Source organism: Balaenoptera musculus, chromosome 10 (genome assembly GCF_009873245.2).
Source record: "Balaenoptera musculus isolate JJ_BM4_2016_0621 chromosome 10, mBalMus1.pri.v3, whole genome shotgun sequence".
NCBI classification, from domain to species: domain Eukaryota; kingdom Metazoa; phylum Chordata; class Mammalia; order Artiodactyla; family Balaenopteridae; genus Balaenoptera; species Balaenoptera musculus.
The window spans coordinates 41,472,751-41,497,962 of record NC_045794.1 but is presented as its reverse complement, the minus strand read 5'-3'; the positions used below and the strand labels follow the sequence as shown (position 1 = coordinate 41,497,962).

Sequence of the window (25,212 nt, the reverse complement as noted above, 5' to 3'; positions counted from 1 at the left end):
ATGTACATTTTTAGATATAATGCTATTGCATACTTAATACATTACAGTATAGTATAAACATAGCTTTTATATGTACTGAGAAACCAGCAAGTTTGTGCAACTTGCTTTATTGCAATATTCACTTTATTGTGGTGGTCTGGAATTGAACCTGCAATATCTCCAAGGTATGCCTGTATTGTGATACGGTGATTATGTCATTTTTTTAAAAAAAGGGCCCAGGCTTCCCTGGTGGCGCAGTGGTTGAGAATCTGCCTGCCAATGCAGGGGACACGGGTTCGAGCCCTGGTCTGGGAAGATCCCACATGCCGCAGAGCAACTGGGCCCGTGAGCCACAACTACTGAGCCTGCGCGTTTGGAGCCTGTGCTCCGCAACAAGAGAGGCCGCGATAGTGAGAGGCCCACACACCGCGATGAAGAGTGGCCCCCGCTCGCTGCAACTAGAGAAAGCCCTCGCACAGAAACAAAGACCCAACACAGCCATAAATAAATAAATTTTAAAAATTAAAAAATAAAAAAAATAAAAATAAATAAAAATAAAAATAAAAAAAGGGCCCTTAATCTTAAGTGAAACATACTTAATTATACGATGTCTGGGATCTGGAGAATGGGTAGACCCATAAATGAAACAAGATAGGTTGTTTGTTCATTGTTGGAGCCAGGTCATGGGGTACTTCAAGTCTCTCTACTTTGGTATATGCTTAAAATGCTCCATAAATTTCAAATATATTAAAGTTTGCTTAAAATCATAAAAAATGAAAAGAAAGGAACATCAAGTCTCATTGGTCTGTGCTTGCTGCAGATTCCTCACCAGTTGATTATTACTTCCTCTGATACCGTCATTATTTATGGCTGAGAGGATTTCTTAACCATGGATTTCCAGGGTTCCTATGTTCCTATGGGCTTCAGAGGATTATGTGTGAGTGTGCATTTTTCTCGGGAGAGGGTCCATAACTTTCATCAGATTCTCAGGGGAGCTTGTGACTCAGAAAATATTAGAATCATGAGAACCACACTGTATAAGTTTAGGAGAAAAAGGAAAGGAGGGAGGGAGGGAAAGAGAAAGGGAAAGAAGGATGAACTAGAGAAAAGACCCTGTTTCTGTATGTCTTACTGGCTCATGAGAATGACCCACTATGTAAATGTGAATTGACTTGGGTGCCTACCTGAAGGACTAAGATAAAAAGAACCAAGAGGGTTAAATGCACATTAAAACATTGAAACTGCAAGGCATATCGTGAGAAAGAAAGCACTGTTATAAGCCTTGACAAATGAATGAATTATAGCTGAGTAGCAGACCAGATTCTCACTTACAGTTAATGGACAAATTAAAAGGCAGGCGTGGGGCTGAGTCTTACATAATGGCCCCAGATCCTCGGAGCAGACGCAGAGGCTGCAGACGAGGGGGAAGCAGCAGGCAGTGGAGCCCACCTTGAGCCCTCTCCCTGACCCCTCGCTGCGGCTCCACTCTGAACCTGCAGGGTGGTAGTACTGCCAGACTCAGCTCAGCCTCCTTTCCTGAAATCAGTCTCAGACTCTTTCACCTACAAAGCCCCTTTCATCTTTTTTTTTTAATTAATTAATTCATTTTTTGGGGGGCTGCGTTGGGTCTTCGTTACTGCACGCGGGCTTTGTCTAGTTGTGGCGAGCAGGGGCTACTCTCCGTTGCAGTGCACGGGCTTCTCATTGTGGTGGCTTCTCTTGTTGCGGAGCACGGGCTCTAGGTGCGCGGGCTTCAGTAGTTGTGGCACGTGGGCTCAGTAGTTGTGGCTCGGGGGCTCTAGAGCGCAGGCTCAGTAGTTGTGGCACACGGGCTTAGTTGCTCCGCGGCATGTGGGATCTTCCCGGACCAGGGCTCGAACCCGTGTCCCCTGCACTGGCAGGCGTGTTCTTAACCACTGCGCCACCAGGGAAGTCCCCCCCTTTCATCTTTTATCCAATGCTTTCAGATAACACCCTCCTACCCCACCCACCCAACAACAACAACGAGTCAAGTATTTATTGAGTTCTGATACACAATCATTTTAAAATCAACAAATACAGAAGTGACTTCCAGGGTTTCTAATCAACAAACTGAGTCACCACAATTAGTACTGGGAACAAATATTTACTGAGCACTTACTGTATACCTAGCATTGTGCTTTACACACCTTACCTCACTTAATCCGCACAACAGTCCTAAATCAAGGCTAAGTAAGATCTCACAAGAGTTAAGTGAGATAGGAGGACCGTCAACTCAAGTCTCTCTGTATTAACATTATATACTACAGTGCATTAACATCATACACTAACATTGCCAAAAGCAAAGAACCTGGTCATTTTAGAGAGCTCTGGTCACCTAATCATGGATTAATGTCCACAGTGAAAACAGCTCAAGATCGTCATATTATTATCTTCTTAAATCCTTGTACTTCACGCTGCCTTTGCTGACCAGAATTCCAATACTTCTCCATCTCCTTATTCACTTCTCACTCCCTCTTCATCCAGAAAGCCCATGAATTCTGACCCCCTGTAGAGCCCATCACTGAATCTGACCCACAGATCCCCAACTCTCTAATGCCCTCAATTTGAATTCCTCACTGAATGCAGACAACCTATAGCAAGAAAAAGGGGTTCCATGAGGATGTGTGCAGCTGTTCTAGACCCCCTCTCAGTGGCCGTGAGCTCCTGAACACCCATGAGCTTCCTATTCTGACTCTTCAGCAGCCTGCTAGGGGCCTAAAATTCCAAAGTAGCTCTGGTTTCTCAGTGACTTTTTTATTGAACCCCACTTGGAGTCACTCCTGTTCCATAAAACTTACTAGTTAGCACATCGTGGTTGGCAGAATAATGGCCCCCAAAGGACTTGCACATCTTAATCCCTGGAACCTATGAATATGTTACCTTACACGGCAATGGGGAATTAAGGTTGCAGATGGAAACAGGGTTGCTAATCAGTGGACCTTAAAATAAGGACATTATCTGGATTATCCAGTGGGATCAATGTAATCACAAGGATCCTTAAAAGTGGAAGAGGGGGCTTCCCTGGTGGTGCAGTGGTTGAGAGTCCGCCTGCCAATGCAGGGGACGCGGGTTTGAGCCCTGGTCTGGGAGGATCCCACATGCCCCGGAGCAACTGGGTCCGTGAGCCACAATTACTGAGCCTGCGCGTCTGGAGCCTGTGCTCCGCAGCAAGAGAGGCTGCGATGGTGAGAGGCCCGCGCACCGCACCGCGATGAAGGGTGGCCCCCACTTGCCACAACTGGAGAAAGCCCTCGCACAGAAATGAAGACCCAACACAGCCATAAATGGATAAATAAATAAATAAATAAATAAAAATTTAAAAAAAAAAAAGTGGAAGAGGGAGGCAGAAGAGTGGAGCTGGAGAACGAGGTTTGATGACAAAAGCTGGGTCTGAGAGATGCTGTGTTGCTGGTTTTGACTGTGGAGGAAGGGAACTGTGAGCCAAGGAATGCAGGCAGCCTCACGAAGCTGAAGAAGTTAAGGAAACAGATTCTCCCCTAGAAGCTCCAGAAAGAAACAGCCCCGTCCAACACGTTGATTTTAGCACAGTGAGACTTGTGCTGAACTTCTGAACTGCAGAACTGTAAGATAATCAATTTGTGTTGCTTTAAGCCAGTAAATTTGTGGTCATTTGTTAGGGCAGCAATAGACACTAATACATACATTAATGGCTTTCTAACTAGCAAAACCAGAGTAAACTTGTTACTACCTTACAGGAAACAACCAACCTCTCCATTATCTCAGATTTGCTGCTGTTACCTAGCAGCAGATTTAGAATAAACACATTGCTTTTCTGTGTCCTGATTACCACTGTGGCAGGCTTAACTGAAAGCCCTGTCTACCCTGCCAAGGCAAACCATGAGGTAAGACAATTATCTACAAGTTCAGAAGGAAGTAAATTTGCAAACTGAATTGTCCCCCCAGCATGCCTCAATTCTCTGCTTGGCAGGAAAGTCCACACCTCTCCTACTGAAGCTCCCCAGTAGAGATGGTAACGCCAGATAAAGAGAATGCTCACATGTTCCCCAATTCCCACACAGGAAAGGAACACCTAGTGTGTGGGGAGGGGCTGGAGGCATATGGATTGTACATTGCAAGGCAGGAAGAGGAGAAGCTGCTATGGTTGATACTTTTGTTCAGTAACATTCAGCAAATACATACTGACTGCTCCCCATGAACTGACCATGACCCTCAGAAAAGTTATCCGCTCTCTACAGAGCCATTCATTCGCTCAGCAAATATTTATTGAGCACAAACACGTGCCAGGGCCGCTGGGCACTAGCATCCGAGTTTTTCAGGTCTACTTTAAAACATGAAGTGTGACTCTCTTCCCAACCACCAAGCTTCCCAGTTATCAGCCATTCACCAGGATTTGTTATTCTGAAGATTTCTTCAAAATCTCCCGTTCTGAGCCGGCCTGATTCACATAAAAGCCTTGGTAATTGCCCAAATTCACTTGCTCCCCTCTCCACCACTTGCACCCTCTCTGAACCTCCCTGCTGTTCCCAGCACCACTTGGCTCAAGTGCTGCTGGTTTCAACCTCTCCAGCCTTCTCTTCCAAAAATTCTTTCTGTTCAGTTCTGGAAGTGCTGATCGCGAGAATTTTGAAGCTACAAGTTGTCCCTAGTTCCAGTCCAAACTAGGAGCTCTCCCTCAAGCTTTCTGATCTTCTTCCACTCTTACTATCCCTTTTAAGAGCTCACAGACTCCTAAAATTGCAATAACCACCTCCGGTGATCTCATCAAAATTCAATAATGCAGGCCTTCATTAACTCATCCTAAACTCCACCAACAGCCGCCTAGCTGGCCTCCTTCATTCCAGCTCTTCCCACTCTAATACATCCTTTGTACACCTTGCCACACGTATCTTCCCAAACACGTTTAAGTGCTCATTTTTAATCAGTCACTGGTCTAGGTGTCAGAGACACAAGCCACGGTAATGTAGAGTGATTAAGGACACTTCTTTAGAGACAGCCAGCTCTGCCACTTCTTAGAAGTTACTTAACCACTCTACATCTTGGTTTCCTCATTTGGAAAATAAGCATAATAAGGGCATGTAAGTTTCAGGGTTATTGAGAGAATTAAAGGAGACAATGCATGGAAAGCACTTGGCAGCGTACCTGGCACATGGCAAGCACTCAATACAAGTTAACTTACATAAACAACATGAAAGGGAGCTGGCAGGTTAGCAGCAGAGATGAACATGTAGATTCCACAAGTTAGGGATGGAAGAAGTTATAGCACGTGGTGGTGGTTGTGAGCAAAAAAGACTGAGTGATAAATTCTGATGGTGACGTGGAGCCAGACGTTAAAGATTCAAATGGAATATTCTAGGTGGAGAGGAGGGGAAAAGTTTTCCAGCTAGAATACCTGAGCAAAGGCACAGCAGCAGAGAAAGGAGAGCTTTTGTGTAATAAAGCAATGACCATCTGAGGCTCTGGGCTGATACTGACAAGACCAGGAGCTCCTTAAAGAGAAGTACATTGACTTGGGACACAAGAGAGTCGTTCATTCACTCAGCAACTGAGCACAGATTTTATACCAGGCACTGTGTAGATGACAAGATTTTCAACCCAGTCCCTGCCCTCATGAAGCTTCTATTTGAAAAGATAATAATCAAGAAATCAAAACAAGAACACTCCAGATAAGTTATAAATGCTATTAAGAAAATAAAGCAGAATCATATGAAAGAGATTAACTGTGAGTCGAGGCCAAGAAAAGCCACCCTGAGGAGGGGGCATCTGAGTTGAGTCACGAGAAGGCCCAGGTAGAAGAATCTCCACAAGAATGACAAGAACAACGTTCTTGAGGCGTGAAGGAGCTGGTCATATTGAAGGAACAGAAAGATAGCCAGTGCAGGGGTGAGTGGTGAGAGAGTGGAGGAGAGGTCGTCAGGGAGGGTGGGCAAGGCCCTGGTCACAATGAAGCTTGGTAGGACACAATAAGGAGTTTGGATTTTATTCTAAAGTGTACTGGGAAGCCACTGAAGGGTTTCGAGATAGGATATGACATCTGATTTGTGTTTTTAAAAGCTCTCTCTGGGGGACTTCCCTGGTGGCATAGTGGTCAAGAATCTACCTGCCAGTGCAGGGGACATGGGTCAGACCCCTGGTCCGGGAAGCTCCCACATGCCGCAGAGCAACTAAGCCCGTGTGCCACAACTACTGAGCCTGTGCTCTAAAGCCCGCGAACCACAACTACTGAGCCCACGCACCTAGAGCCCGTGCTCCACAACAAGAGAAGCCACCCCGATGAGAAGCCCGCGCACTGCAAGGAAAAGCAGTCCCTGCTCAATGCAACTATAGAAAGCCCGCGGGCAGCAATGAAGACCCAACACAACCAAAAATTAATTAATTAATTAATTTTAAAAAAAAAAAAGCTCTCTCTGGGACTTCCCTGGTGGCGCAATGGTTAAGAATCCGCCTGCCCAAAGAATATACAAATCAATTTTCACTGCAAAGTAAAGGAGCTGTTACAGTGGAGGATTACTGGACTGAATGTCAATATTATGACATAGTATGAGTGTGTTTCATGTTTGGTAATTGCAATCATTGTTGCTTTTGTTGTGGTCAAAAAAAAAAAAACCAACTCAATGTGACTTGAGGACAAATAGGAAATGTATTAACTCACATATCATTAAACAGTCCAGGGACAAGACTGGTTTCAGATTGAAAAAAAAAAAAAATGATGCTTAGTGATTCTTCAGCATGATACTGGGTTAACCAGAATTTATTTTCTGTATATATGATATGCATATATACGTGTGTGCATGTATATGCATATATCTTTCAAATTGAAAAGAAAAAAAAGAATCCGCCTGCCAATGCAGGGGACACGGGTTCAACCCCTGGTCCGAGAAGAACCCACATGCCGTGAAGCAACTAAGCCCTTGTGCCACAACTAATGAGCCTGCGCTCTAGAGCCCGTGAGCCACAACTACTGAAGCCTGCGTGCTCTAGGGCTTGCATGCTACAACTACTGAGCCCACATGCTGCAACTACTGAAGCCCGTGCACCTAGAGCCCATGCTCCGCAACAAGAGAAGCCACCACAATGAGAAGCCCATGCACTGCAACAAAGAATAGCCCCCGCTCGCCGCAAATAGAGAAAGCCTGCACGCAGCAACGAAGACCCAACGCAGCCAAAAAAAAAAAAAAACAACCTCTCCCTGGCTGCCATGGGGCAAGTGGACTGTAGAAGGAAGAGCAGGAGGAAACTGTTAGGAGCCAGCACAGTAGTCCAAACCAGAGAAAACAGCCTAGACTTAGGATATTTAGATGTGATGCCTGGAATCTCAGTTTACATCAAGTTACACAGTCTGCTCACTTTGCAACGCCCGCTCCCTTCCACACAGCTCAGTTGGCACATAGGAGGCTTAGTTGGTAACTTTCAATCGATTGACTGTGTCTCCCCCAAGTCACCCCCATTTCCTTTCCTCCTTCTACCCTTGTTTCTTTTCCACCCTATATCTCAAGTACCCATTTGCCCATCACCTGACTCAGCCTTTACAAGGTCCTGCTGTTCCCACTCCATTCTTTGCTCTCTCGTCACCCCACTGCCCACAAAAGTTTCATGAACTAGATATAAAAGAGATAATTATTTTCTGTCCTATCCCAGAAGCACTCAGGAATTATCGTTTTCACAGAGCACTAACAGAAGCCTGGGGGTTATTATGATCTTGACAATACAACTGGAACACATTCTGCATGTTAAGGACACTGTCTCCTCACATTCGTTCCAGCCTGTTCTCCCCGCTGCAGCCAGAGAAATCTTTCAGGAGGAGAATGTAATCATGATCTCGTTAGCTCTCATTCTCTCTCTGGCTCCTCTCTCTTTCTCTCTCTCTCTGTATGTTATGACCCCAGAGTACATCTCACACCATTCCCCTCATTGCTCCCTATGGCTCCATCCACAATGGCCTTCTTTCAGGTCTTCTAACCAGATGTGCCCCCTCTGCTGTTCTTTGTCTCCAAAGCCCTTTGATCTCCCTCTTCCCTCAGTTGACACTTATTCTTTAGATCTTTGCCCAAATTTTCTTCCTTAGCAAAATCTGTGATCTGAGGCCAAAGCTGGAACCATTGTGATATACACTCACAGCACTGCATATCTTCCTTTCTAAGCACGCATCACAGTTTATAAATAATACATTTATTTGTGTGACTGATTAAAATGGTTATTCACACACACACATACACATACACACACACACACAGACACACTCAATGGGATCATCTAGTAGTAAACTATTACCAGGAAGAAGAGGAGTGAGTCAGTGATACACATTTTGCTACAAACTCAAGTTTTCTCTGCCTCTTTACAGAAACCATCCTGACGTCAACATGGTCCTTGTTTCAAGACCTGTCATCCTTCTGAGAAGGTCCATCATTCTCTTCACAGCCCTCCACTTCAGACTTGACCTCCCTTCAACACCTCTTTCCAGAGCAGTAACCACATCGTCACGTGATGGGCACAGGAAAGGGGGGAGTGAGAATTCAATGAGCTCCCACTCCTATACTGGTTGCCACACAATAAACATCATTTTACAGAGCTCTTTCACAAACAGCGCCTCATTTCGTCCTCAAAATCACCCTGTGAGGTAAGCAAAGCCGATATTATCATTCCCATTTTGCTAGATGGGGAAACTGTGGTTCAAAGAGGCAAGTGACTTACTCAAGGTCACAAAGCCTGTGAGAGGCAGATGTAGGATTTGAACGTATAGTCTCTGACCCCTAGTCCAATGCTTTACCTTACATTAGCCACCCCAACAGTTGGGTTATCAGCTACTTAAACCTAGTTTCCTCATTCCTTTAAATAAACACCTGTTCCTGACCCCTTAACACGTCCCCAGCCCATTTCCAGTTCCCTATCCAGAACTTGACAGCTGGCTGTGCAACGGGATGGAGGGAGTCATAAAGCTGACCACACTGACAAGGTTTAGGGTTTGGTCTCAGCCTCAAGTCTTTCTAGCTCTTCCTCTGAGCCAGTGAGGAACCAGAAATAAAAACACAAAGAGGAGACATGCCTCACCAGAGCAAGGTCCCTGGCTACCCTTTCTCCCACGTTCCAGGAGGACACGGCAAGGCCAGAAGCCAGCCTCTTTCCCAGCAAGGAGGATCCGAGGAGAACAGAGGTCACCGGCCGCGGGCCGTCAGGGCTCCTCAGCCGGCCACGCAAAGGATGCGGCTCCCCCTTTTGGCCCAAGGTCACCCATTCGCAGCCCGGGCCCGATCCCCGACCGCCCGGAGCGCCCCCTGGTGTCCCGAGCTGGCCTCCCCTCGCCCTCAGGGAGTGGCCTGCGGAGCCCCGACTCGGGGGCAGAGAAAGGAGGGTGGGCAGAGGATGAGGAGGCTGAGCCCCGGGGAGGGGCGGGAGGCGGGGCCCTACCTGATAGCTGAGGACGCCGTCCGGCTCGTTACTCCCGGCCCGCATGGCGGAGCCCAACTAGGTCTCGCCCGCGGGCTCCAGGCCGAACGTCAGCAGTCCACGCACTCTGGTCGGGTTTGAGGAGATCGCCCGAGCGGCGACCCCTACCCTGGAGCCAACAATCAACCATCAACCACCGCCGCCGCCTCCATAGCCGCCGGCCCGCGAGGCCTCGCCGCAGCCAATCAACGCGCGGCCTGTGCGGCCAATCAGGGCGCGGAGCACCGGAGGACGCTGTCCGGCGGTACCCTGGACTACCAGGAGGAGGAGGAGGGAGCCGGAGGAGCCAACCGCTCTGGGGCCCGGTTGCCATGGAAACCGCCTCCCTCCCTTCAGGGGCCTCTGGGTTTGAAGGTCCTTCCGACTGCTTGCTAGAGATTGAAAATTTCGTGGTTCTATTTGAGGATGCACCTGACCCTTGAAAACGGAGAAAGTGTCGGTTTTGTCTATCGTGATTTTGTTCCTTGGGTGTTGATTTTTAAATTCTGGGGAACCATCCCTTGGGGTTGCAGAAGGAAGGAACTGAGGGTGAGGGGGAAGGGCCTTCTGAAATTACTTGTTAATCCGCGAGCTAGTGGCCAGAGTAAAGAGTATTAACGAGAAGCAGGCAGGCAGTGATCCGATCCCCTCCATGGACTCACTGCAGTTTAGGTCTTCTCCCTGGGTCTCAGGTTGGCAGTACAAGCACAGAGTTGAGCTAAAGATGATTGTTGAAATAATTCCACAAAAATGCTTCCAGCTTTTCCGAGAAATGATCTAAGGCAAATTATTTAACAACGGAAGAACTACTGATCTAAGGCAAGGTTAGAAACCCATGAGTAACACATTCAGTTTGATTTGGGTCTAAAAGAAAAGAGAGGCTGGCCATAATCCAGCCAATCCTCTGTCCCCAAGAGGAGGAAAGGGGTTTTTGCTTTATGTCCACTATCAGACTGTAGGTGAGTCCACATTATTAAAGGAAAAAGAACAGTTGGAAATCATCCTCAGCCTCCAAAGAAGTTACACTTGGGGAAAATAGTATGGTTGGTGCATGTTAAAGTTTCAACCCCTGCATATCACTCCTTGTGTTGGCCCTAAAATCTGAAACAAGGTTGTGCTTCAGTGTCCCTGAGGCAGAACCATGTTTCTGGTCTCCGGTTTAAGGCCTTGGTCCTGTTTCTTAGTGTTCATTGCGACAGTCTCTTCCCTAATTCATCACTTCACTAATCCTGTCCCTTGAATCTGGAATTCACCCCCATTTTTGCCCATCGAAATCTTAATCATCCTTCAAAGTTAGTCTCAAAGGCTACCTCTTCCAAGAAACCTCAACTCTCCCCAACACACCTAGGAGATGTTATCACTCCCTCCTCTGAATCTTCATAGCACCTCATAACTTTCTTATAGCAGTTACCATGCTGTGGTTAAGTACTTTCATTAAATGTTGACTTTAGCTTACTATAATATTGTAAGTTTTTGAAGGCAAAATTATTTTTCTTATGCCCTTCTGTATACTCCACAGAGCCTCAGAAGAATGCTGGGCACATAGAACATAGCTATAAATGTGTAAGTTATACAAGTTGTATAAATATATATACATAATTTATAAATACATAAGTGAATATATGTGCTTTTAATTCAGTCTAACCAAAAACATATTGAACACCTAAGTACAAGCCCAAATGGCACTGAAGATGCAGAGAAATCTAAAATAAAATACAGGGAGTTCCCTGGTGGCACAGTGGTTGGGAGTCCGCCTGCCAATGCAGGGGACACGGGTTCGAGCCCTGATCTGGGAGGATCCCACATGCCGTGGAGCAACTAGGCCCATGAGCCACAACTACTGAGCCTGTGCTCTGGAGCCCACGAGCCACAACTACTGAGCCCAAATGCCACAACTACTGAAGCCCACACGCCTAGATCCCGTGCTCCGAAGCAAGAGAGGCTACCACATTGAGAGGCCTGCGTGCCACAGCGAAGAGTGGCCCCTGCTCATTGCAGCTAGGGAAAGCCCACGCGCATCAGCGAAGACCCAACGCAGCCAAAAATAAATAAATAAAAATTAATTAATTAAAAAATAAAATAAAATACATATCTCCAAAGGGCTTACAGTCTAATCAGGGAAATAGGATATATGTTAATATGATGACAAGACAATAGAACATAAAACAAGAGCCATATGAGTAACATAGACAACAAAGTTTATAAAAATTCAGAAGAGAAAACGATCTTTATGACTTGGGACACTTAGGAACATGACACAGAGGACATGGGTTTGGGCTAAATCTGAAAACAGTCGAGCCAAGGTAAGGAGAGCAAGCATCTCAATTCTTGGGCAAAGATTTAACACTAGGAATGCACATGACCCATTCAGAGTAGCCACAACTTGGACCAAAGCAGAAAGTTATAGATAAGAGCAGTAGGAAGTAAAAATTGTGGTAAAGAAAAAACTATGGCCAAATTATAGAGAGCCAGCTAATTAGTTCAGACTTTTTTTTTCTCTCATGTGATAGAAAGTAGGACACTGCTGAAAATTTTAAAGAACACTTCCATGCACCAGGCCCAGGGTTTAAATGCACTGTGTCATTTAATATTCCTAACTCTCCATTATTTCTCCATTTCACTGGTAAGAAAACTGAGGCTGAGAAGTTTAGCAGCTTTCTCAAGATTAAGCAGTCATTAAGCTGGGATTTGATCATTTATTAATTCAGAACATATTTACTGAGAATCTATGTATTCAGCATTGAGTGTTAGGGAAACAGCAATAAAACAAACAGGGTCTTGACCTCTTAAGACTTACAATCTAGTGGGGAGACAGCAAACAAATAAAAAAACAAGACAATTACAGGTTATAAGAGCTGCTGTGAAGTAAATTGCAAAGTTATGTGATAGAGTAATGGGCATGGGGGTGGGGAGAGCTACATTAGATGGGGTGGTCAGGGCGGCTTCTCTGAGGAGGTGAGGAGAGTCTCATCTGATGAGATGAGTCAAGGATGAATCTGTCTGATTCTAGAGTTCTTGGCCACAGTGCAACACTGTCCTATATAAATGGTACTATTGCTGAAATCTGCCACTGGGGGCAAGATGGGTTAGAGGGGGAAACGTGAGGCAGGGGGTCATTTATACTGACTCTGGTAACGTAATTCAGGAGGGGCCAAGGATGGCGACCAAAGGGAAGATGTGTCCTCCATTCCCCACTCCCTAGAAAGCCAGCTCACATGCTGCTCTCATGGGAGTGGGCATGAGTGGTCAGGGCAGGGAGAATGAGGAGGTAGAGGATTCCTGGGAACTCTAGTGGGTCTGATTTTCCTCCAGTTCAAATGAAGAAAAAGTCAGAGCCTCTGGCCCTTGACTCAGGGTCAAGAGCCCCATCTTCTGGTCTGTTGTGCAAATTACAAAAGGAACTAGGCTGCCCTGAGGCAGCTGCTATCTGGGGCGCTGCAGATAGGCTCTCCCCTCCCAGGGCTGTTTTGGTCTCTCCTTCCCAAAGGAGGCTAGCTCACTTGGCTCCAGGCTCCAGGTTCTAGGCTCCCAACCACTACTGCTCCCTACACTGCTTGGAAAAGTGCAGATGCGCTGCTCCCAGCCTGGCCAGCAAAGAGGCATAGGAGGAGCTGGAAGGAGGATTTTCAGCCAAGGACACCACCTCACACTGATTATTCTTCTAAAGAAAGCAGAAAAAACAGCAAAACAGAACTCAGAAACTTCTGAGGACTGCACAGAATTCTCGGCCTAGAAGGAGTCATAAAATGGACAGGAAAATGCAAAATATGGGTAAAGACAGAGACCACACACACACACACACACACACACACACACACACCACAGGGAAGCAAGGAGGCTTGCAGCAACTCTATGAGGTAGGTTCTATCATCCCATTTTACAGATGAGAACACTGAAGACTGAGGCTTAGAGATGTAAGTTGCCCCAGTTCACGCAGCAAGCACAGTTAATAAATGGAGACACTGAGCTCTCAGCTCAGATGTATCTGATTGCAGAGTGCACACGCTTAACCACCTACTGCCTCCCATGGGGCTGCCTGGGCTCTTGTCCTTCCCTAACTTTTGTAGCCTCCCACCCTCTCTTCGTGGCTTCCAAATGTGGCTATCCTTCCAACTTTGTCTCTAGATCCTTCCTTCTCTAATACCAGTGTCCTTAGACTTTGGTGGGGAGAGATTAGGTCTTGAACCTCCGGGGACATGGTAAAATCTGTGGGACTTTCTTTTCAGGTAAGTAAAAAAAGCCCCAAATTTTCCACTAGGCACCTTACCTATATTATTATTTTTTTTTTTTTTTAGTTTATGAGGAACAAGAGCCCAGTTTTTTTATTTGATCATTTCTTGCGTTTGAAGTACTCCTCGATGACATCCTTGGCCTGAGACTCTTTGCCGTAGTCCTTAACCACCACACAACTGCAAAGGACCACTTTATAGGGTTTTCCCTCTGTCAGTTTTACAGAGGGCTACCCATTCCCCTAGTTTCTTGTCGTCATCAACCTTAATCGGGTTGATTTGGTGCTCAGTACAAAGGGCCTCCACGAACTTGACATACATAGGCTCATCACAGTTGGATGCAAGCACATAAAGATGGGCTTGGCGCTTGTCTAAGGCTTTAGCAGCCTCGCGAATTCCACGTGCTAGGCCATCGTGGATGAGGGCGGTCTTCAGCACCTCTTGCAAAGCAGTATTAACGTCCATTACACCTCCAGCAGCAATGCCTTCTTCGGCCATGGCGGTGGGTTACAGGTGGAGCCGAATCTTGAATGCACCCGAGCTTCCCCCTCCGCGCGAAGCAGGGAAAGAGCGCCTATATTATTTTTAAATATTGGCTGGAAGACATTGAAATTCTCTTATTCAGAGACAAAAAAGGCGAAAACACAAGAAACTCAGAAGGTCTGAGAAAAGTGTTCTCACATCATTGCAACCAATTTTTCCATCTAAAGCATCTTAATTTCTCCATCAACTTACCATATTTCTTGCCCTGTTTAAACTGTCAAAAGAGCTGCCAGGGCAGAGGTTCTAGTCTTTACTTACCGTTAGGTAGCTCCCAATTCCCAGCTGCATCTTATAGCTGATTTGCTTTCTCCTGCTTCCTCTTACTTATACGTCTACACCCAAGGAAATGTTGGAGGAAAAGATGTCAAGATCCGAGGAAAGACTTAATTAGGGCTCGCTGTGCGGTTGTCTGGGAGCATTTCCTGTGAAGGGAGGGGGGAGCAGGAGAGAGACATTATTCTTTGTCAAGCTGAAAAGGTCATGCAGGTGCATGATATGCCTTCAGCTCTTACCAAGTCACAGCATATCTAAAGAGACTACGGGATACGATTTTCTTCGTTCACAGCACGCTGCCATCCTGGGACACTACACATCACAGGGAAGAACAATGAAGCGCCACAAAAACTGACTCTTGACTGGGAAAATCACTCTCCCTCCATTTGTCATCATCATCCTAGAAATTGCCTATAATGGGGACTTCCCTGGCGGTCCAGGGGGGAGTGCTTTCACAGCCGTGGGCCCAGGTTCAGTCCCTGGTGGGGTAACTAAGATCCTGAAAGTCACGCAGCCAAAAAAAAAAAGAAAAAAAAGAAGAAAGAATAAAAGAAATTTCCTATACTGTACTCATTTACACCTTGCTCCAGACTAAACTAAGGTTCTGCTAGACGGAACCCACGTAAACTGGCAGAAAACTATGTTCTGCTTTCTCTGGAATCACAATTGAGATATTTGGACAGAGGCAGAAGGAGAGGACTTATAGAGGGATCAGAACAAAACAGAAAAGCAGGCCTTGAAGAAAAAAACTTTGGGATTTCCAGATCCACATAGGAAGGAAGTCATTCAGGAATTTAGGAGAAACAGGTGTTAACCAAGGACCACTTGCCAAGTCCTTGATATCAGATTTGAACACATTTGTATTCATTAAATACATTTATCTTATCCGTTTCTAACCAAACCTAGCCCTGCTTAGAAATCAAGCCTTTTTACAGTGGTTTCACTCTGTATCTTATCTTCTTGGGGATAAGACCTCATGAGCTTGTTATGCTAAGTAGGGAAGTTCTTATTTCACTTGTAGCCAGTAGGCCTAGTATATCCTTAAGGCGGCTGCAAATTCAATGCCCCACATCTGTATAATTCTATATGCTCAATGTTTTTATCGCCTTATCTCATTTCTCTCCAACGGGTCTGTAAATGTACACAGAACACTTCACAGACTAGAAAGCTAAAATGTGCCTAAAATAGGGACTTGCCTAAGCCAGTTAGTAGCAGAGCTGGGTCAAGAACTACTCATGCTTTCCACTTCATTGTGTGGATTCCTAGAAATATAATTCCATTCAGCCGTTTCCTGCATAAAGTTGAATTGCCTTCGTTTGAACAGTGAATTGTGAATCTCCTTTAGAATTGACATGAACTCCCCATAGCAGAAACCAAGGGCTTCCCCTCTGTTACCCTTTCCCATCAGATTACAGTTTCATATAATTTCCACTTTGGAAAGCTTGTCAGTGATACCCATTCATTAGTTTACTGAACAAACTCTCATGAAGTTCTGAAAATAACTATTACTGCCTCTTATCTCCAGAAACATATTATCTGACATAGATATAAATTCAACCCAAGCTACTTCTACTCCCACTGAAACACCCCTTGAGGCCTTTTATTTTGCAGTTAATAAAAAAGAAAAGAGACCTATTCAGCATTTGGGCTGGGGCAAAAGGGACTAGACATAGAATTTGAATGTATCTCATGGTTTTACCTTTTTCTACCTCTAATCTTTTGCCAAATTGAAAAGGCCAGCCTCCTTTTTAAAGAAGGTAGAGTTTCTCTGGTCCTTTCTTATACAATATAAGAAAGAAAGAGTATTTGCTAGATTTACCACAAACAACGAGGACTATGAGATGGTCAGTCAATGAATAGCAGAGAAAAAAAATCCAGCCTTGAAGCAGATATAGAAACACTCAGCTTTGTTTGGGGTAGGCAAAATGAACAAGGGCCATTACAATTTTTTTGTTTTGTTTTGTTTTTAATATTTATTTATTTTCTTTTTGGCTGCATCGGGTCTTACTTGAGGCATGTGGAATCTTTGTTGCGGCGTGCAGGATCTTTTCATTGCAGTGTGCAGGCTTTTCGTTGCAGCGTGCAGGCTTCTCTCTAGTTGTGGCAAGCAGGCTCAGTAGTTGCGGTGCTCAGGCTCCAGAGCACATGGGTTCTGTAGTTGTGGCACATGGGCTCTGTAGCTGCAGCACATGGGCTCTGTAGTTGTGGCTCAAGTGCTCAGGAGTTGCGTCACGTCGGCTTAGTCGCCCCGCAGCATGTGGGATCTTAGTTCCCTGACCAGGGATCAAACCCGCGTCCCCTGCATTGGAAGGTGGATTCTTAACCACTGGACCGCCAGGAAAGTCCCAACAATTTGATTATAATCTATATATCTGTTGGCATCTCTCCAGAACTTCTTGTCCCTGTTCTCTGAGAATTGTTGGAAGGGACATAAAAGTCCTATATTCCAACACCATATACAAAAATAAACTCAAAATGGATGAAAGACCTAAATGTAAGACCAGATACTGTAAAACTCCTAGAGGAAAACATAGGCAGAACACTCTTTGACATAAACCACAGCTATATTTTTTTGATCCACCTCCTAGAGCAATGGAAATAAAAGCAAAAATAAACAAATGGGACCTAATTAAACTTAAAAGCATTTGCACAGGACTTCCCTGGTGGCGCAGAGGTTAAGAATCCACCTGCCAACGCAGGGGACACGCGTTCGAGCCCTGGTCCGGGAAGATCTCACATGCCGCGGAGCAACTAATCCCGTGTGCCACAACTACTGAGCCTGTGCTCTAGAGCCCACGAGCCACAACAACTGAGCCCGTGTGCCACAACTACTGAAGCCCGCCCGCCTAGAGCCCATGCTCCACAGCAAGAGAAGCCACCGCAAAGGAGAAGCCCCTGCGTGCACTGCAACGAAGAGTAGCCCCCGCTCGCCGCAACCAGAGAAAGCCCGCGCGCAGCAACGAAGACCCAGCGCAGCCAAAAATAAATAAATAAATTTATAAAAAAAAAAAAAAGCTTTTGCACAACAATGGAAACCATAAACAAAACAAAAAGACAACCTACGGATGGGAGAAAATACTTGCAAAAAATGCGACCAACAAGGGATTAATTTCCAAAATATACCAACAGCTCATATATCTCAATATCAAAAAAACCCAAACAACCCAATCAAAAATTGGGCAGAAGACTTAAATTGACATTTCTCCAAAGGAGACAGGCCAACAGGCACGTGAAAAATGCTCAACATCGCTAATTATTGGAGAAATGCAAATCAAAACTACAATAAGATATCACCTCACAGGGGTCAGAATGGCCATCATCTAAAAGTCAACAAATAATAAGTGCTGGAAAGGGTGTGGAGAAAAGGGAAACTTCCTACACTGTTGGTGGGAATGTACAATAAATTGGTGCAGCCACTATGGAAAACAGTGTGGAGTTTCTTTAAAATAAAAATAAAGTTACCATATGATCCAGCAATCCCACTCCTGGACATATATCCAGAAAAGACGAAAACTCTAATTTGAAAAGATACATGTACCCAGTGTTCATAGCAGCACTATTTACAACAGCCAAGACATGGAAGCAACCTAAGTGTCCATCAACAGATGAATGCATAAAGAAAATGTGGTATATAAATACAGTGGAATATTACTCAGCAATAAAAAAGAATGAAATAATGCCATTTGCAGCAACACGGATGGACCTAGAGATTATCATACTAAGTGAAGTAAGTCAGACAGAGCAAAACAAATATCATATATCACTTATATGTGGAATCTAAAAAATGATACAAGTGAACTTATTTACAAAACAGAAATAGACTCACAGACAGAGAAAACAAATTTATGGTTACCAAAGGGGAAAAAGGGGGAAGGGATAAACTGGGAGTTTGGGATTGACAGATATACACTACTGTATATAAAAAAATAAACAACAAGGACCTACTGTATAGCACAAGGAACTGTATTCAATATCATATAATAACCTATCATGGAAAAGAATCTGAAAAAAATGTATATATATATATACATATATATATAAATGTATATATATAGCACTGAATCACTTTGCTGTACCCCTGAAACATTATAAATCAACTATACTTCAGTTAAAAAAAAAAGTGATGTGTACACACACAGAAGAATATTACATAGTCATAAAAAAGAAGGAAACTTCCAGTCATAAGATAAATAAGTTCTGGGGATCTAATGTACAGCTGGTGACTATAGTTAAAAATATTGCACTATAGGGCTTCCCTGGTGGCGCAGTGGTTGAGAATCTGCGTGCTAATGCAGGGGACACGGGTTCGAGCCCTGGTCTGGGAAGATCCCACATGCTGCGGAGCAACTAGGCCCGTGAGCCACAACTACTGAGCCTGCACGTCTGGAGCCTGTGCTCCGCAACAAGAGAGGCCGCGATAGTGAGAGGCCCGCACACCGCGATGAAGAGTGGCCCCCGCTTGCCACAAGAAGAGAAAGCCCTCGCACAGAAACGAAGACCCAACACAGCCAAAAATAAATAAATTAATTAATTAATTTAAAAATATATATATATTGCACTATATACTTGAAAGTAATGTGATGTAATGGATTACCTTATTGTGGTAATCATTTCACAATATACATATGTATCAAATCATCATGCTGTATACCTTAAACTTACACAGTGTTATATGTCAATATAATAATATATCTCAATAAGTCTGGGAAAACATATATTAAAAACTAATTCTTTAGAGAAAAAAACAAAAGATAAACCATCAGCTAACCAAATCATAGTGTGGGGAGGGGTAGGTAAGTGAAAAAAGCATAAACGTGAAAAATAAGAGATGATATAAATAACCTCACTGATGCAAAGAAAATGTACTCAATTCTGTTTAAGTAACTGAAAAACTCAATTAAATGACAAACGCTCTATAAAAAGAAAGATTGTTAGAAGAGGTAGAAAATCCAAACCATGGATAGGGAAAGGAAAGACAAGAAAGTTTCAAAGAAATACCCTCCATTAGAAAAGGTGAATAGGATTTCCCTGGTGGTGCAGTGGTTAAGAATCCGCCTGCCAGCGCAGGGGACACGGGTTCGAGCTCTGGTCCGGGAAGATCCCACATACCGCGGAGCAACTAAGCCCGTGTGCCACAACTACTGAGCCTGCGCTCTAGAGCCCACGAGGCACAACTACTGAAGCCCGCGCAACTACAGCCCATGCTCTGCAACAAAGAGAAGCCACTGCAATGACAAGCCTGCACACCGCAATGAAGAGTAGCCCCGGCTCACCACAGCTAGAGAAAGCCTGCGCAGCAACGAAGACCCAACTCAGCCAAAATTAAATAAATAAATAAATTTATTTTTAAAAAGAAAAAAAGATGAATAAATTCAAGCGCAGATGCATTTGTGGGTGACTCTGACTGGAACAATCAAAGCCAGCACCATTCTTAATAGGAAAACAATAGAAGTATTCCCAGTAAAGTCAGGAACTAGTTAAAGATGACCACAATCAGCAGTATTAATGGATAGGGCGGAAATTAGCCAGCAGAACTTGACGACAGAAAAAAATAAAATAGATAAATGATCAGAAAGGAATAGACTAAATTATATTATTGTAAACCTGGAAAACCTAAGGGAATCAACTGAAAACTACTGCAAACAAAAGGCTTCAGAAAAGTGGCTGGGTGCAAGATTATTATGCAAAAATCAATAGCTTCCCTGTAACACAGAGCACAACTGATTAGGTAATAGAATGAGAGAAAAGATTCCCATTACAGTCATAGCGAAGAGATGAAGAGATCAAGCAGAAAAGTAACATGCAAGAATATGAAAACTACTACTGAGTGGCACAAAAGAAGTCTTGAGTAAATTGAAAGGCACACGCTGCATATGGTAGGAAAAACTCAATTTTATTAAAGCTGTTAATCCTCTTTTTATTCATCTATAAATTACAGGACATCACAATAAAATTACCAACAAGGTTTATTTTTTTAATGGGCAAACAAAAATACCTAGGAAAACTCTGGGAAAAAAAAAAAACAAACCTGGGTCTCTAGTTAGATCGCTTTTCACTCCTCACCTGTTCTGGAAGGAAAACGCTCTGGAGTGAGCATTACACTGGGGACCTCTTTCCCTGAAGAATGGCTGTGAAAGAGCCCCCAAACAGGGGCTTGACAGGGACTCAACGCTACAACCTCCTCCAGACCCAGCATCATTGCGGTGTGGCAGAGCCCCAGCTCCCTGGAGCCCACACCTTCCTGTAGCCACAACTGCAGGCAGCCTTGGGTCTGCAAGCAAAGAAATGTAAACACTGTGTTCCCGGGCTGTCACCCCTGAGCAGCACTTCAGAGCCCTGGGAGCTGCCAGGCTTTCCTTACCATCTGCAAGCTCTGCCGTGTGTCTGAGAGATGCTGCTATGGGTTAAGTTATGCCTCCACCCAACCAACAGCAACAGAAAGATATGTTTCAGCCCTAACCCCCAGGACCTCAGAATGTGACTTTATTTGGAAATAGGTGATTACTGCAGGTTGAATTAATTAAGATGAGGTTACACTGGAGTAGAGGAGGTCCCTAATCCAATATGACTGGTGTCCTTATAAAGTGACAGCCATGTGAAGACACGGAGAGACACAGGGAGAACACCACGTGAAGACGGAGGATTGGAGCGATGTGTCTCCAGTCCAGGGAATGACAAAGATGGATGGCAAACCATCAGAAGCTAGGAAGAGTCAAGGAAAGGTTCCCCTACAGGTTTTAGAGTGAGCATGACCCTGCAGATTTCTCCAGAATTGTAAGATAATAAATTTCTGTTTTAAGCCACCCAGTTTGTGGTACTTTGTCATAGCAGTCATAAGAAACAAATACAGACGTCTACAATTAGAATCTGTGCACTCCACACCACTAGGGCAGGAGGCTGCTTACCCGCTGGAAGTGGCCTAGTGGAAAAACCGAAAGAGTTTTAAACAGGGAATCCTGACCGGTCCAGCCAGGAGTGCAAGAATGACACACTCTCAGGGCAAGACATCGCTGCAGCACCCTCGTCCTTTCACATGCCTCCAACTTTGCCCTGAGGACCAGCTGGCTGGGGCTGGCTCCTCATTATCTTTGGCCCCCTTCTGCAACAAGCCCGCCTACCCCGCACCCCTCTAGCTCTGCTGCTACTCAACACTAGTGACCACAGGGTTGCTGGGGAGAGAATGGAGCCTCAGAGGGCCCCAGGCTAAGCTTCTGGATCTGCTCTGGCAGGCCAAGGGACCTAGAGCACTAAATCCTGGGGACAAGCTGGGGCATGTTATTTGTACTCCAAATTCTGGGGGCCACCCAGGTCACACGTATGCCCCTCCCTCTATTTGTGTCTCCCCCACTTGCCCACCTGGCAAACTTCTACTCATTCTTCGCAAACCAGGTCACCTCGCCTCTTCCTCCAGCAGAGAAGTTAATCATTCCCTCCTTTGTGCCATCCTGGACCTCCTGCATACATCCCTCTATTACAGTACGGCTCTTATCTCATTCTAGAAGGTTTGTGCAGTAGACGGATATCTCCTCACAGATAGGGACTGAGTTTTCATCTCTGATCCCCCAGCGCCTACCACTGCACCCCACGCCAGCGATGCTTTACGGCTTCCACGGAGCTTCCACGTGCATCAACCATTCCAACTGTGGATAGAATGTTAGGACGTTCTTGCTTACGCCAGGACAGACTTTCCCTCCTGGGATAATTTGATTTGTAGCTGGTGATCTCTCTCATTAAACAAAGAGCTCCCTGAGAGAGAAATGCTAGTTCTTTGCCCTCCTCCGGTCCTAACCCCATTTACACAAAAGTCGCCTTCAGTAAATGGAACTTCAGCTGTTGCTGTCCCCACACTTCCTACATTCAGGGAAGCACCCAGATAACCCCATTAGGTCTTTCTGGTGCTTTCTGACCCATGCATCTTCAGGGAGCCAGGCAGTCCAATTTGTTTAATGCTATGTGATCTGCTGCACCCACACCACATTTTATGGTCTTAATTCCATTTATTATAGACATTGTGATATGGCTCTGTTTTTCTGAAAAGCAGGTCACCTCTTACTCTAGTTATTTAGCCATCAGCCCTCTCCTAGCCGACAAGGGTGGGGACTTTTTACATCTCTTTTCTCGTAATGGATAATAGTGCCTCCTGGAATAAGAATCAAAAACCTTAATAATGTTCATAGCCTTTGATCCAGCAAGTTCCACTTCTAGCAGGTGACCCTAGGAAAATGGCCAAAGATTTGCACAAAGGAAGGTTACAGAGGCACTCTTTATATGCAACAGGGAAGACCTCACTAGGGAACTCGGTACAATCTCTCCAAAGCAAACATGGGGGACATGGTTGGCCACAGAACAGCAACAGGCCTGAACCTAACGTAGTAATGAAGTGGAGAAATGGTGAACTCTCTGCTCACCCAGCACTAACAGGGTCTGAGGCACACCATGTCCTGAGGGGCTTAGGGATAGGCCAGACCCTGCAACAGCCTCTTGCCTCTCTAGACTTGGGGACGTCTCCCAAGCAGAAGCCCTCCAGTTCCCTGGTCTCCCAGCTATCTCCAAGTCTTACCTGGGAAATTGTCTGGTTCAAGCATATCTCACAGGTTAAAGCCTAGAAGGATGGGTGGTCCATCCCTCCCAATCTGTAAGTGCCCCCCATACCCTGCCACACTATGAGTTACCACTCAACTCTCTCTGCTCCTTGGAGAGTCAGAAGTGTCCTTTCCTAAGTTTTTCTTAGGAGTTTCTCTCTGCTTTCTCTCTGCCAGGCCTGGTTTTAAATGAACATAGATAGCCCTTTTACCTCTCTCCTATAGCAGTAAGTTAATTCAGTGCATCATATTGTTTATTGGTCTGATTCTTTGGGTTGCAAGTAACAAAAACACACTCAAACAAATTTCAACCAAAACAAGAAAGAAGGAAGGAAGGAAGAGAGGGGAAAAAGGAACAGAGGGAGGGAGGGAGGGAGAGACAGTAAAGGAAAGGAAAAAATGGAAAAGAAAAGGAGAAAAAGAGAAAGTGGAAGAAGGGAGAAATCGAGGAGTAAATGACTTCAGGTATAGCAGGATCCAGGAGTACAAAATATAACATTAGGGTCCTCTCATGCTTTACCTTTATGCTTTGCTTTCTCAGTGCTGTCTTCATGCTCAGGCTGACTCTCCTTCCTCATGGAACAGCAAAGATGGCCATTAGCTGCTCTGAACTTACATCACCTTCCCAGCTAATGATTCCATCAGTGGTCACATGGGGTAGGGGATCAGAGGTGTGGGGCCGGGGGAAGGGGGGTCATCTTTTTTGCTAGTTCCAGGAAATATCTCAGGAAAGGCTCTGAGTAGCCTGGCTTGGGTAATGTGCTGAACCCTCAACTAACCACGGTGGCCAGAGGATCTTTGCACATACGTATGATATACATATACATAAATATACATATTTATATTAATTTCTGAGCCTGCATGGACAGCAAGGTGCAAAGGGGCCCACTTGGAAGCATCCTGGACTCTGGAATTCACGTTAGCCTGAACACTGATCAGGAACAGCACACTTTCGCTATCAGAGTTCTGAACTGCCACGTGAAGAAAATTCCGGCCCTTGTTATCCACCTGCTCGGCAGCCCCGGACTCTCGTTTCAGGATGGCCTCGCCACCTTGTCGTTCTTGTAGGTCACGGCACAGGCAAAGGGGGTCAGGCCCTGCCTGTCTCGGACATGCAGGTGGATGTCAGGGTGGGAAATCAGCAGCTGAATGATGACGCCGTGTTGGTTGCTGACGGCCACGCGGACAGGCGCTCTTCCTTCTGCATCCTGTGCATTTACAGGGGCACCAAACTCCAGAAGACACTGTATCGTCCCTTGCAGCCCCCAGGAGGCTGCCAAATGCCAGGGGGTCTGCCCATCTCTGGCCTCTTCCTCTCCTTCTCCATCAGCACCAGGTTGTCTGGGACTATTCACATCGCAGCCACTGCGAATAAGAAAGCAGGCGATGACGATAGTGAGAGGCCCGCGCACCGCGATGAAGAGCGGCCCCCACTTGCCACAACTAGAGAAAGCCCTCGCACAGAAACGAAGACCCAACATAGCAATCAATCAATCAATCGATCAATCAATCTTTAAAAAAAAAAAAAAGAAATGCTGCAATACCATGGAAACTGGTTTAAAAAAAAAAAAAAAGCAGGCGATGGGCTCGTTGTTTTCATCAATGGCTCTGTGCAGCAGTGCCTGAAGGCACCCACGAGGTCCTGGGCCCCAGCACGTGGCATCACAACCACGTCTGACCAGAGTGGATGCGACGTCCTCCAGATTATTTGCCAGCGTGAGCCACAGTGGGGGGTTCCCCTTCTCATCTGGCACAGACGTGTCAGCTCCTCGGGTGCATATGGCATCCGCGACAAGGGGAAGCTGATTTCTGATGGCCAGCTGAAGAGCCGTCTCCCCATCCTGAGTCCTGACGTTTAGGTCCGCCTGGTGCTCCAGGAGAAAGAGCGGGTTCTTGCTGTCCTGCCGCTGCGTGGCCATGTGCAGCAAGGTCTGCCCGTCTGACATGGTGTCACTGATGCAAGCCCCGGAGCCCGGCAGCTGGGCTGCGATTGTGTGCATGCCAGTCCATAATGCCAGGCCCAGCACAGTTTGGTCTCGGGAATCCTTGAGGCTGAAGTCTGGAATAATTTGCAGGTTGTTGGTGGCATGAAGAGCATTAGCTTTTTGCTCCAGGATGACAGACACCACATCTGGATGATTATAGGCAATCGTCATGTGCAGTGGTGTCTGCAGATAGACACT

The 25,212-nt window shown here is 45.5% G+C and overlaps 2 protein-coding genes and 1 pseudogene across 2 annotated transcripts in view; all 3 read right to left on the bottom strand.

The window, feature by feature from the left end:
• The window catches only part of SLC4A8 (solute carrier family 4 member 8), an 84,637-nt gene extending 75,067 nt beyond the window's left edge, over positions 1 to 9,570 (bottom strand). The window contains 1 exon segment of the mRNA XM_036866283.1: positions 9,385 to 9,570. Within this exon segment, the coding sequence (XP_036722178.1) occupies positions 9,385 to 9,429 (45 nt within the window). The 5' untranslated portion in view covers positions 9,430 to 9,570.
• Positions 9,571 to 13,680: 4,110 nt separating this feature from the next.
• On the bottom strand, positions 13,681 to 23,973 carry LOC118902203 (annotated as a pseudogene).
• Positions 23,974 to 23,982: 9 nt separating this feature from the next.
• On the bottom strand, positions 23,983 to 25,212 carry LOC118902202 (rabankyrin-5-like). Its single transcript, XM_036866289.1, has 2 exons — positions 24,709 to 25,212; positions 23,983 to 24,394 (listed from the first exon to the last, which is right to left on the bottom strand). The coding sequence occupies exons 1-2, from the start codon at positions 25,183 to 25,185 to the stop codon at positions 24,377 to 24,379; spliced, it is 495 nt and encodes a 164-aa protein (XP_036722184.1). The 5' UTR covers positions 25,186 to 25,212; the 3' UTR covers positions 23,983 to 24,376.

Bases quoted from the DNA above. Each gene is read 5' to 3' on its own strand.
- LOC118902202 (XM_036866289.1), bottom strand. From the start codon at position 25,185: ATGACGATTGCCTATAATCATCCAGATGTGGTGTCTGTCATCCTGGAG.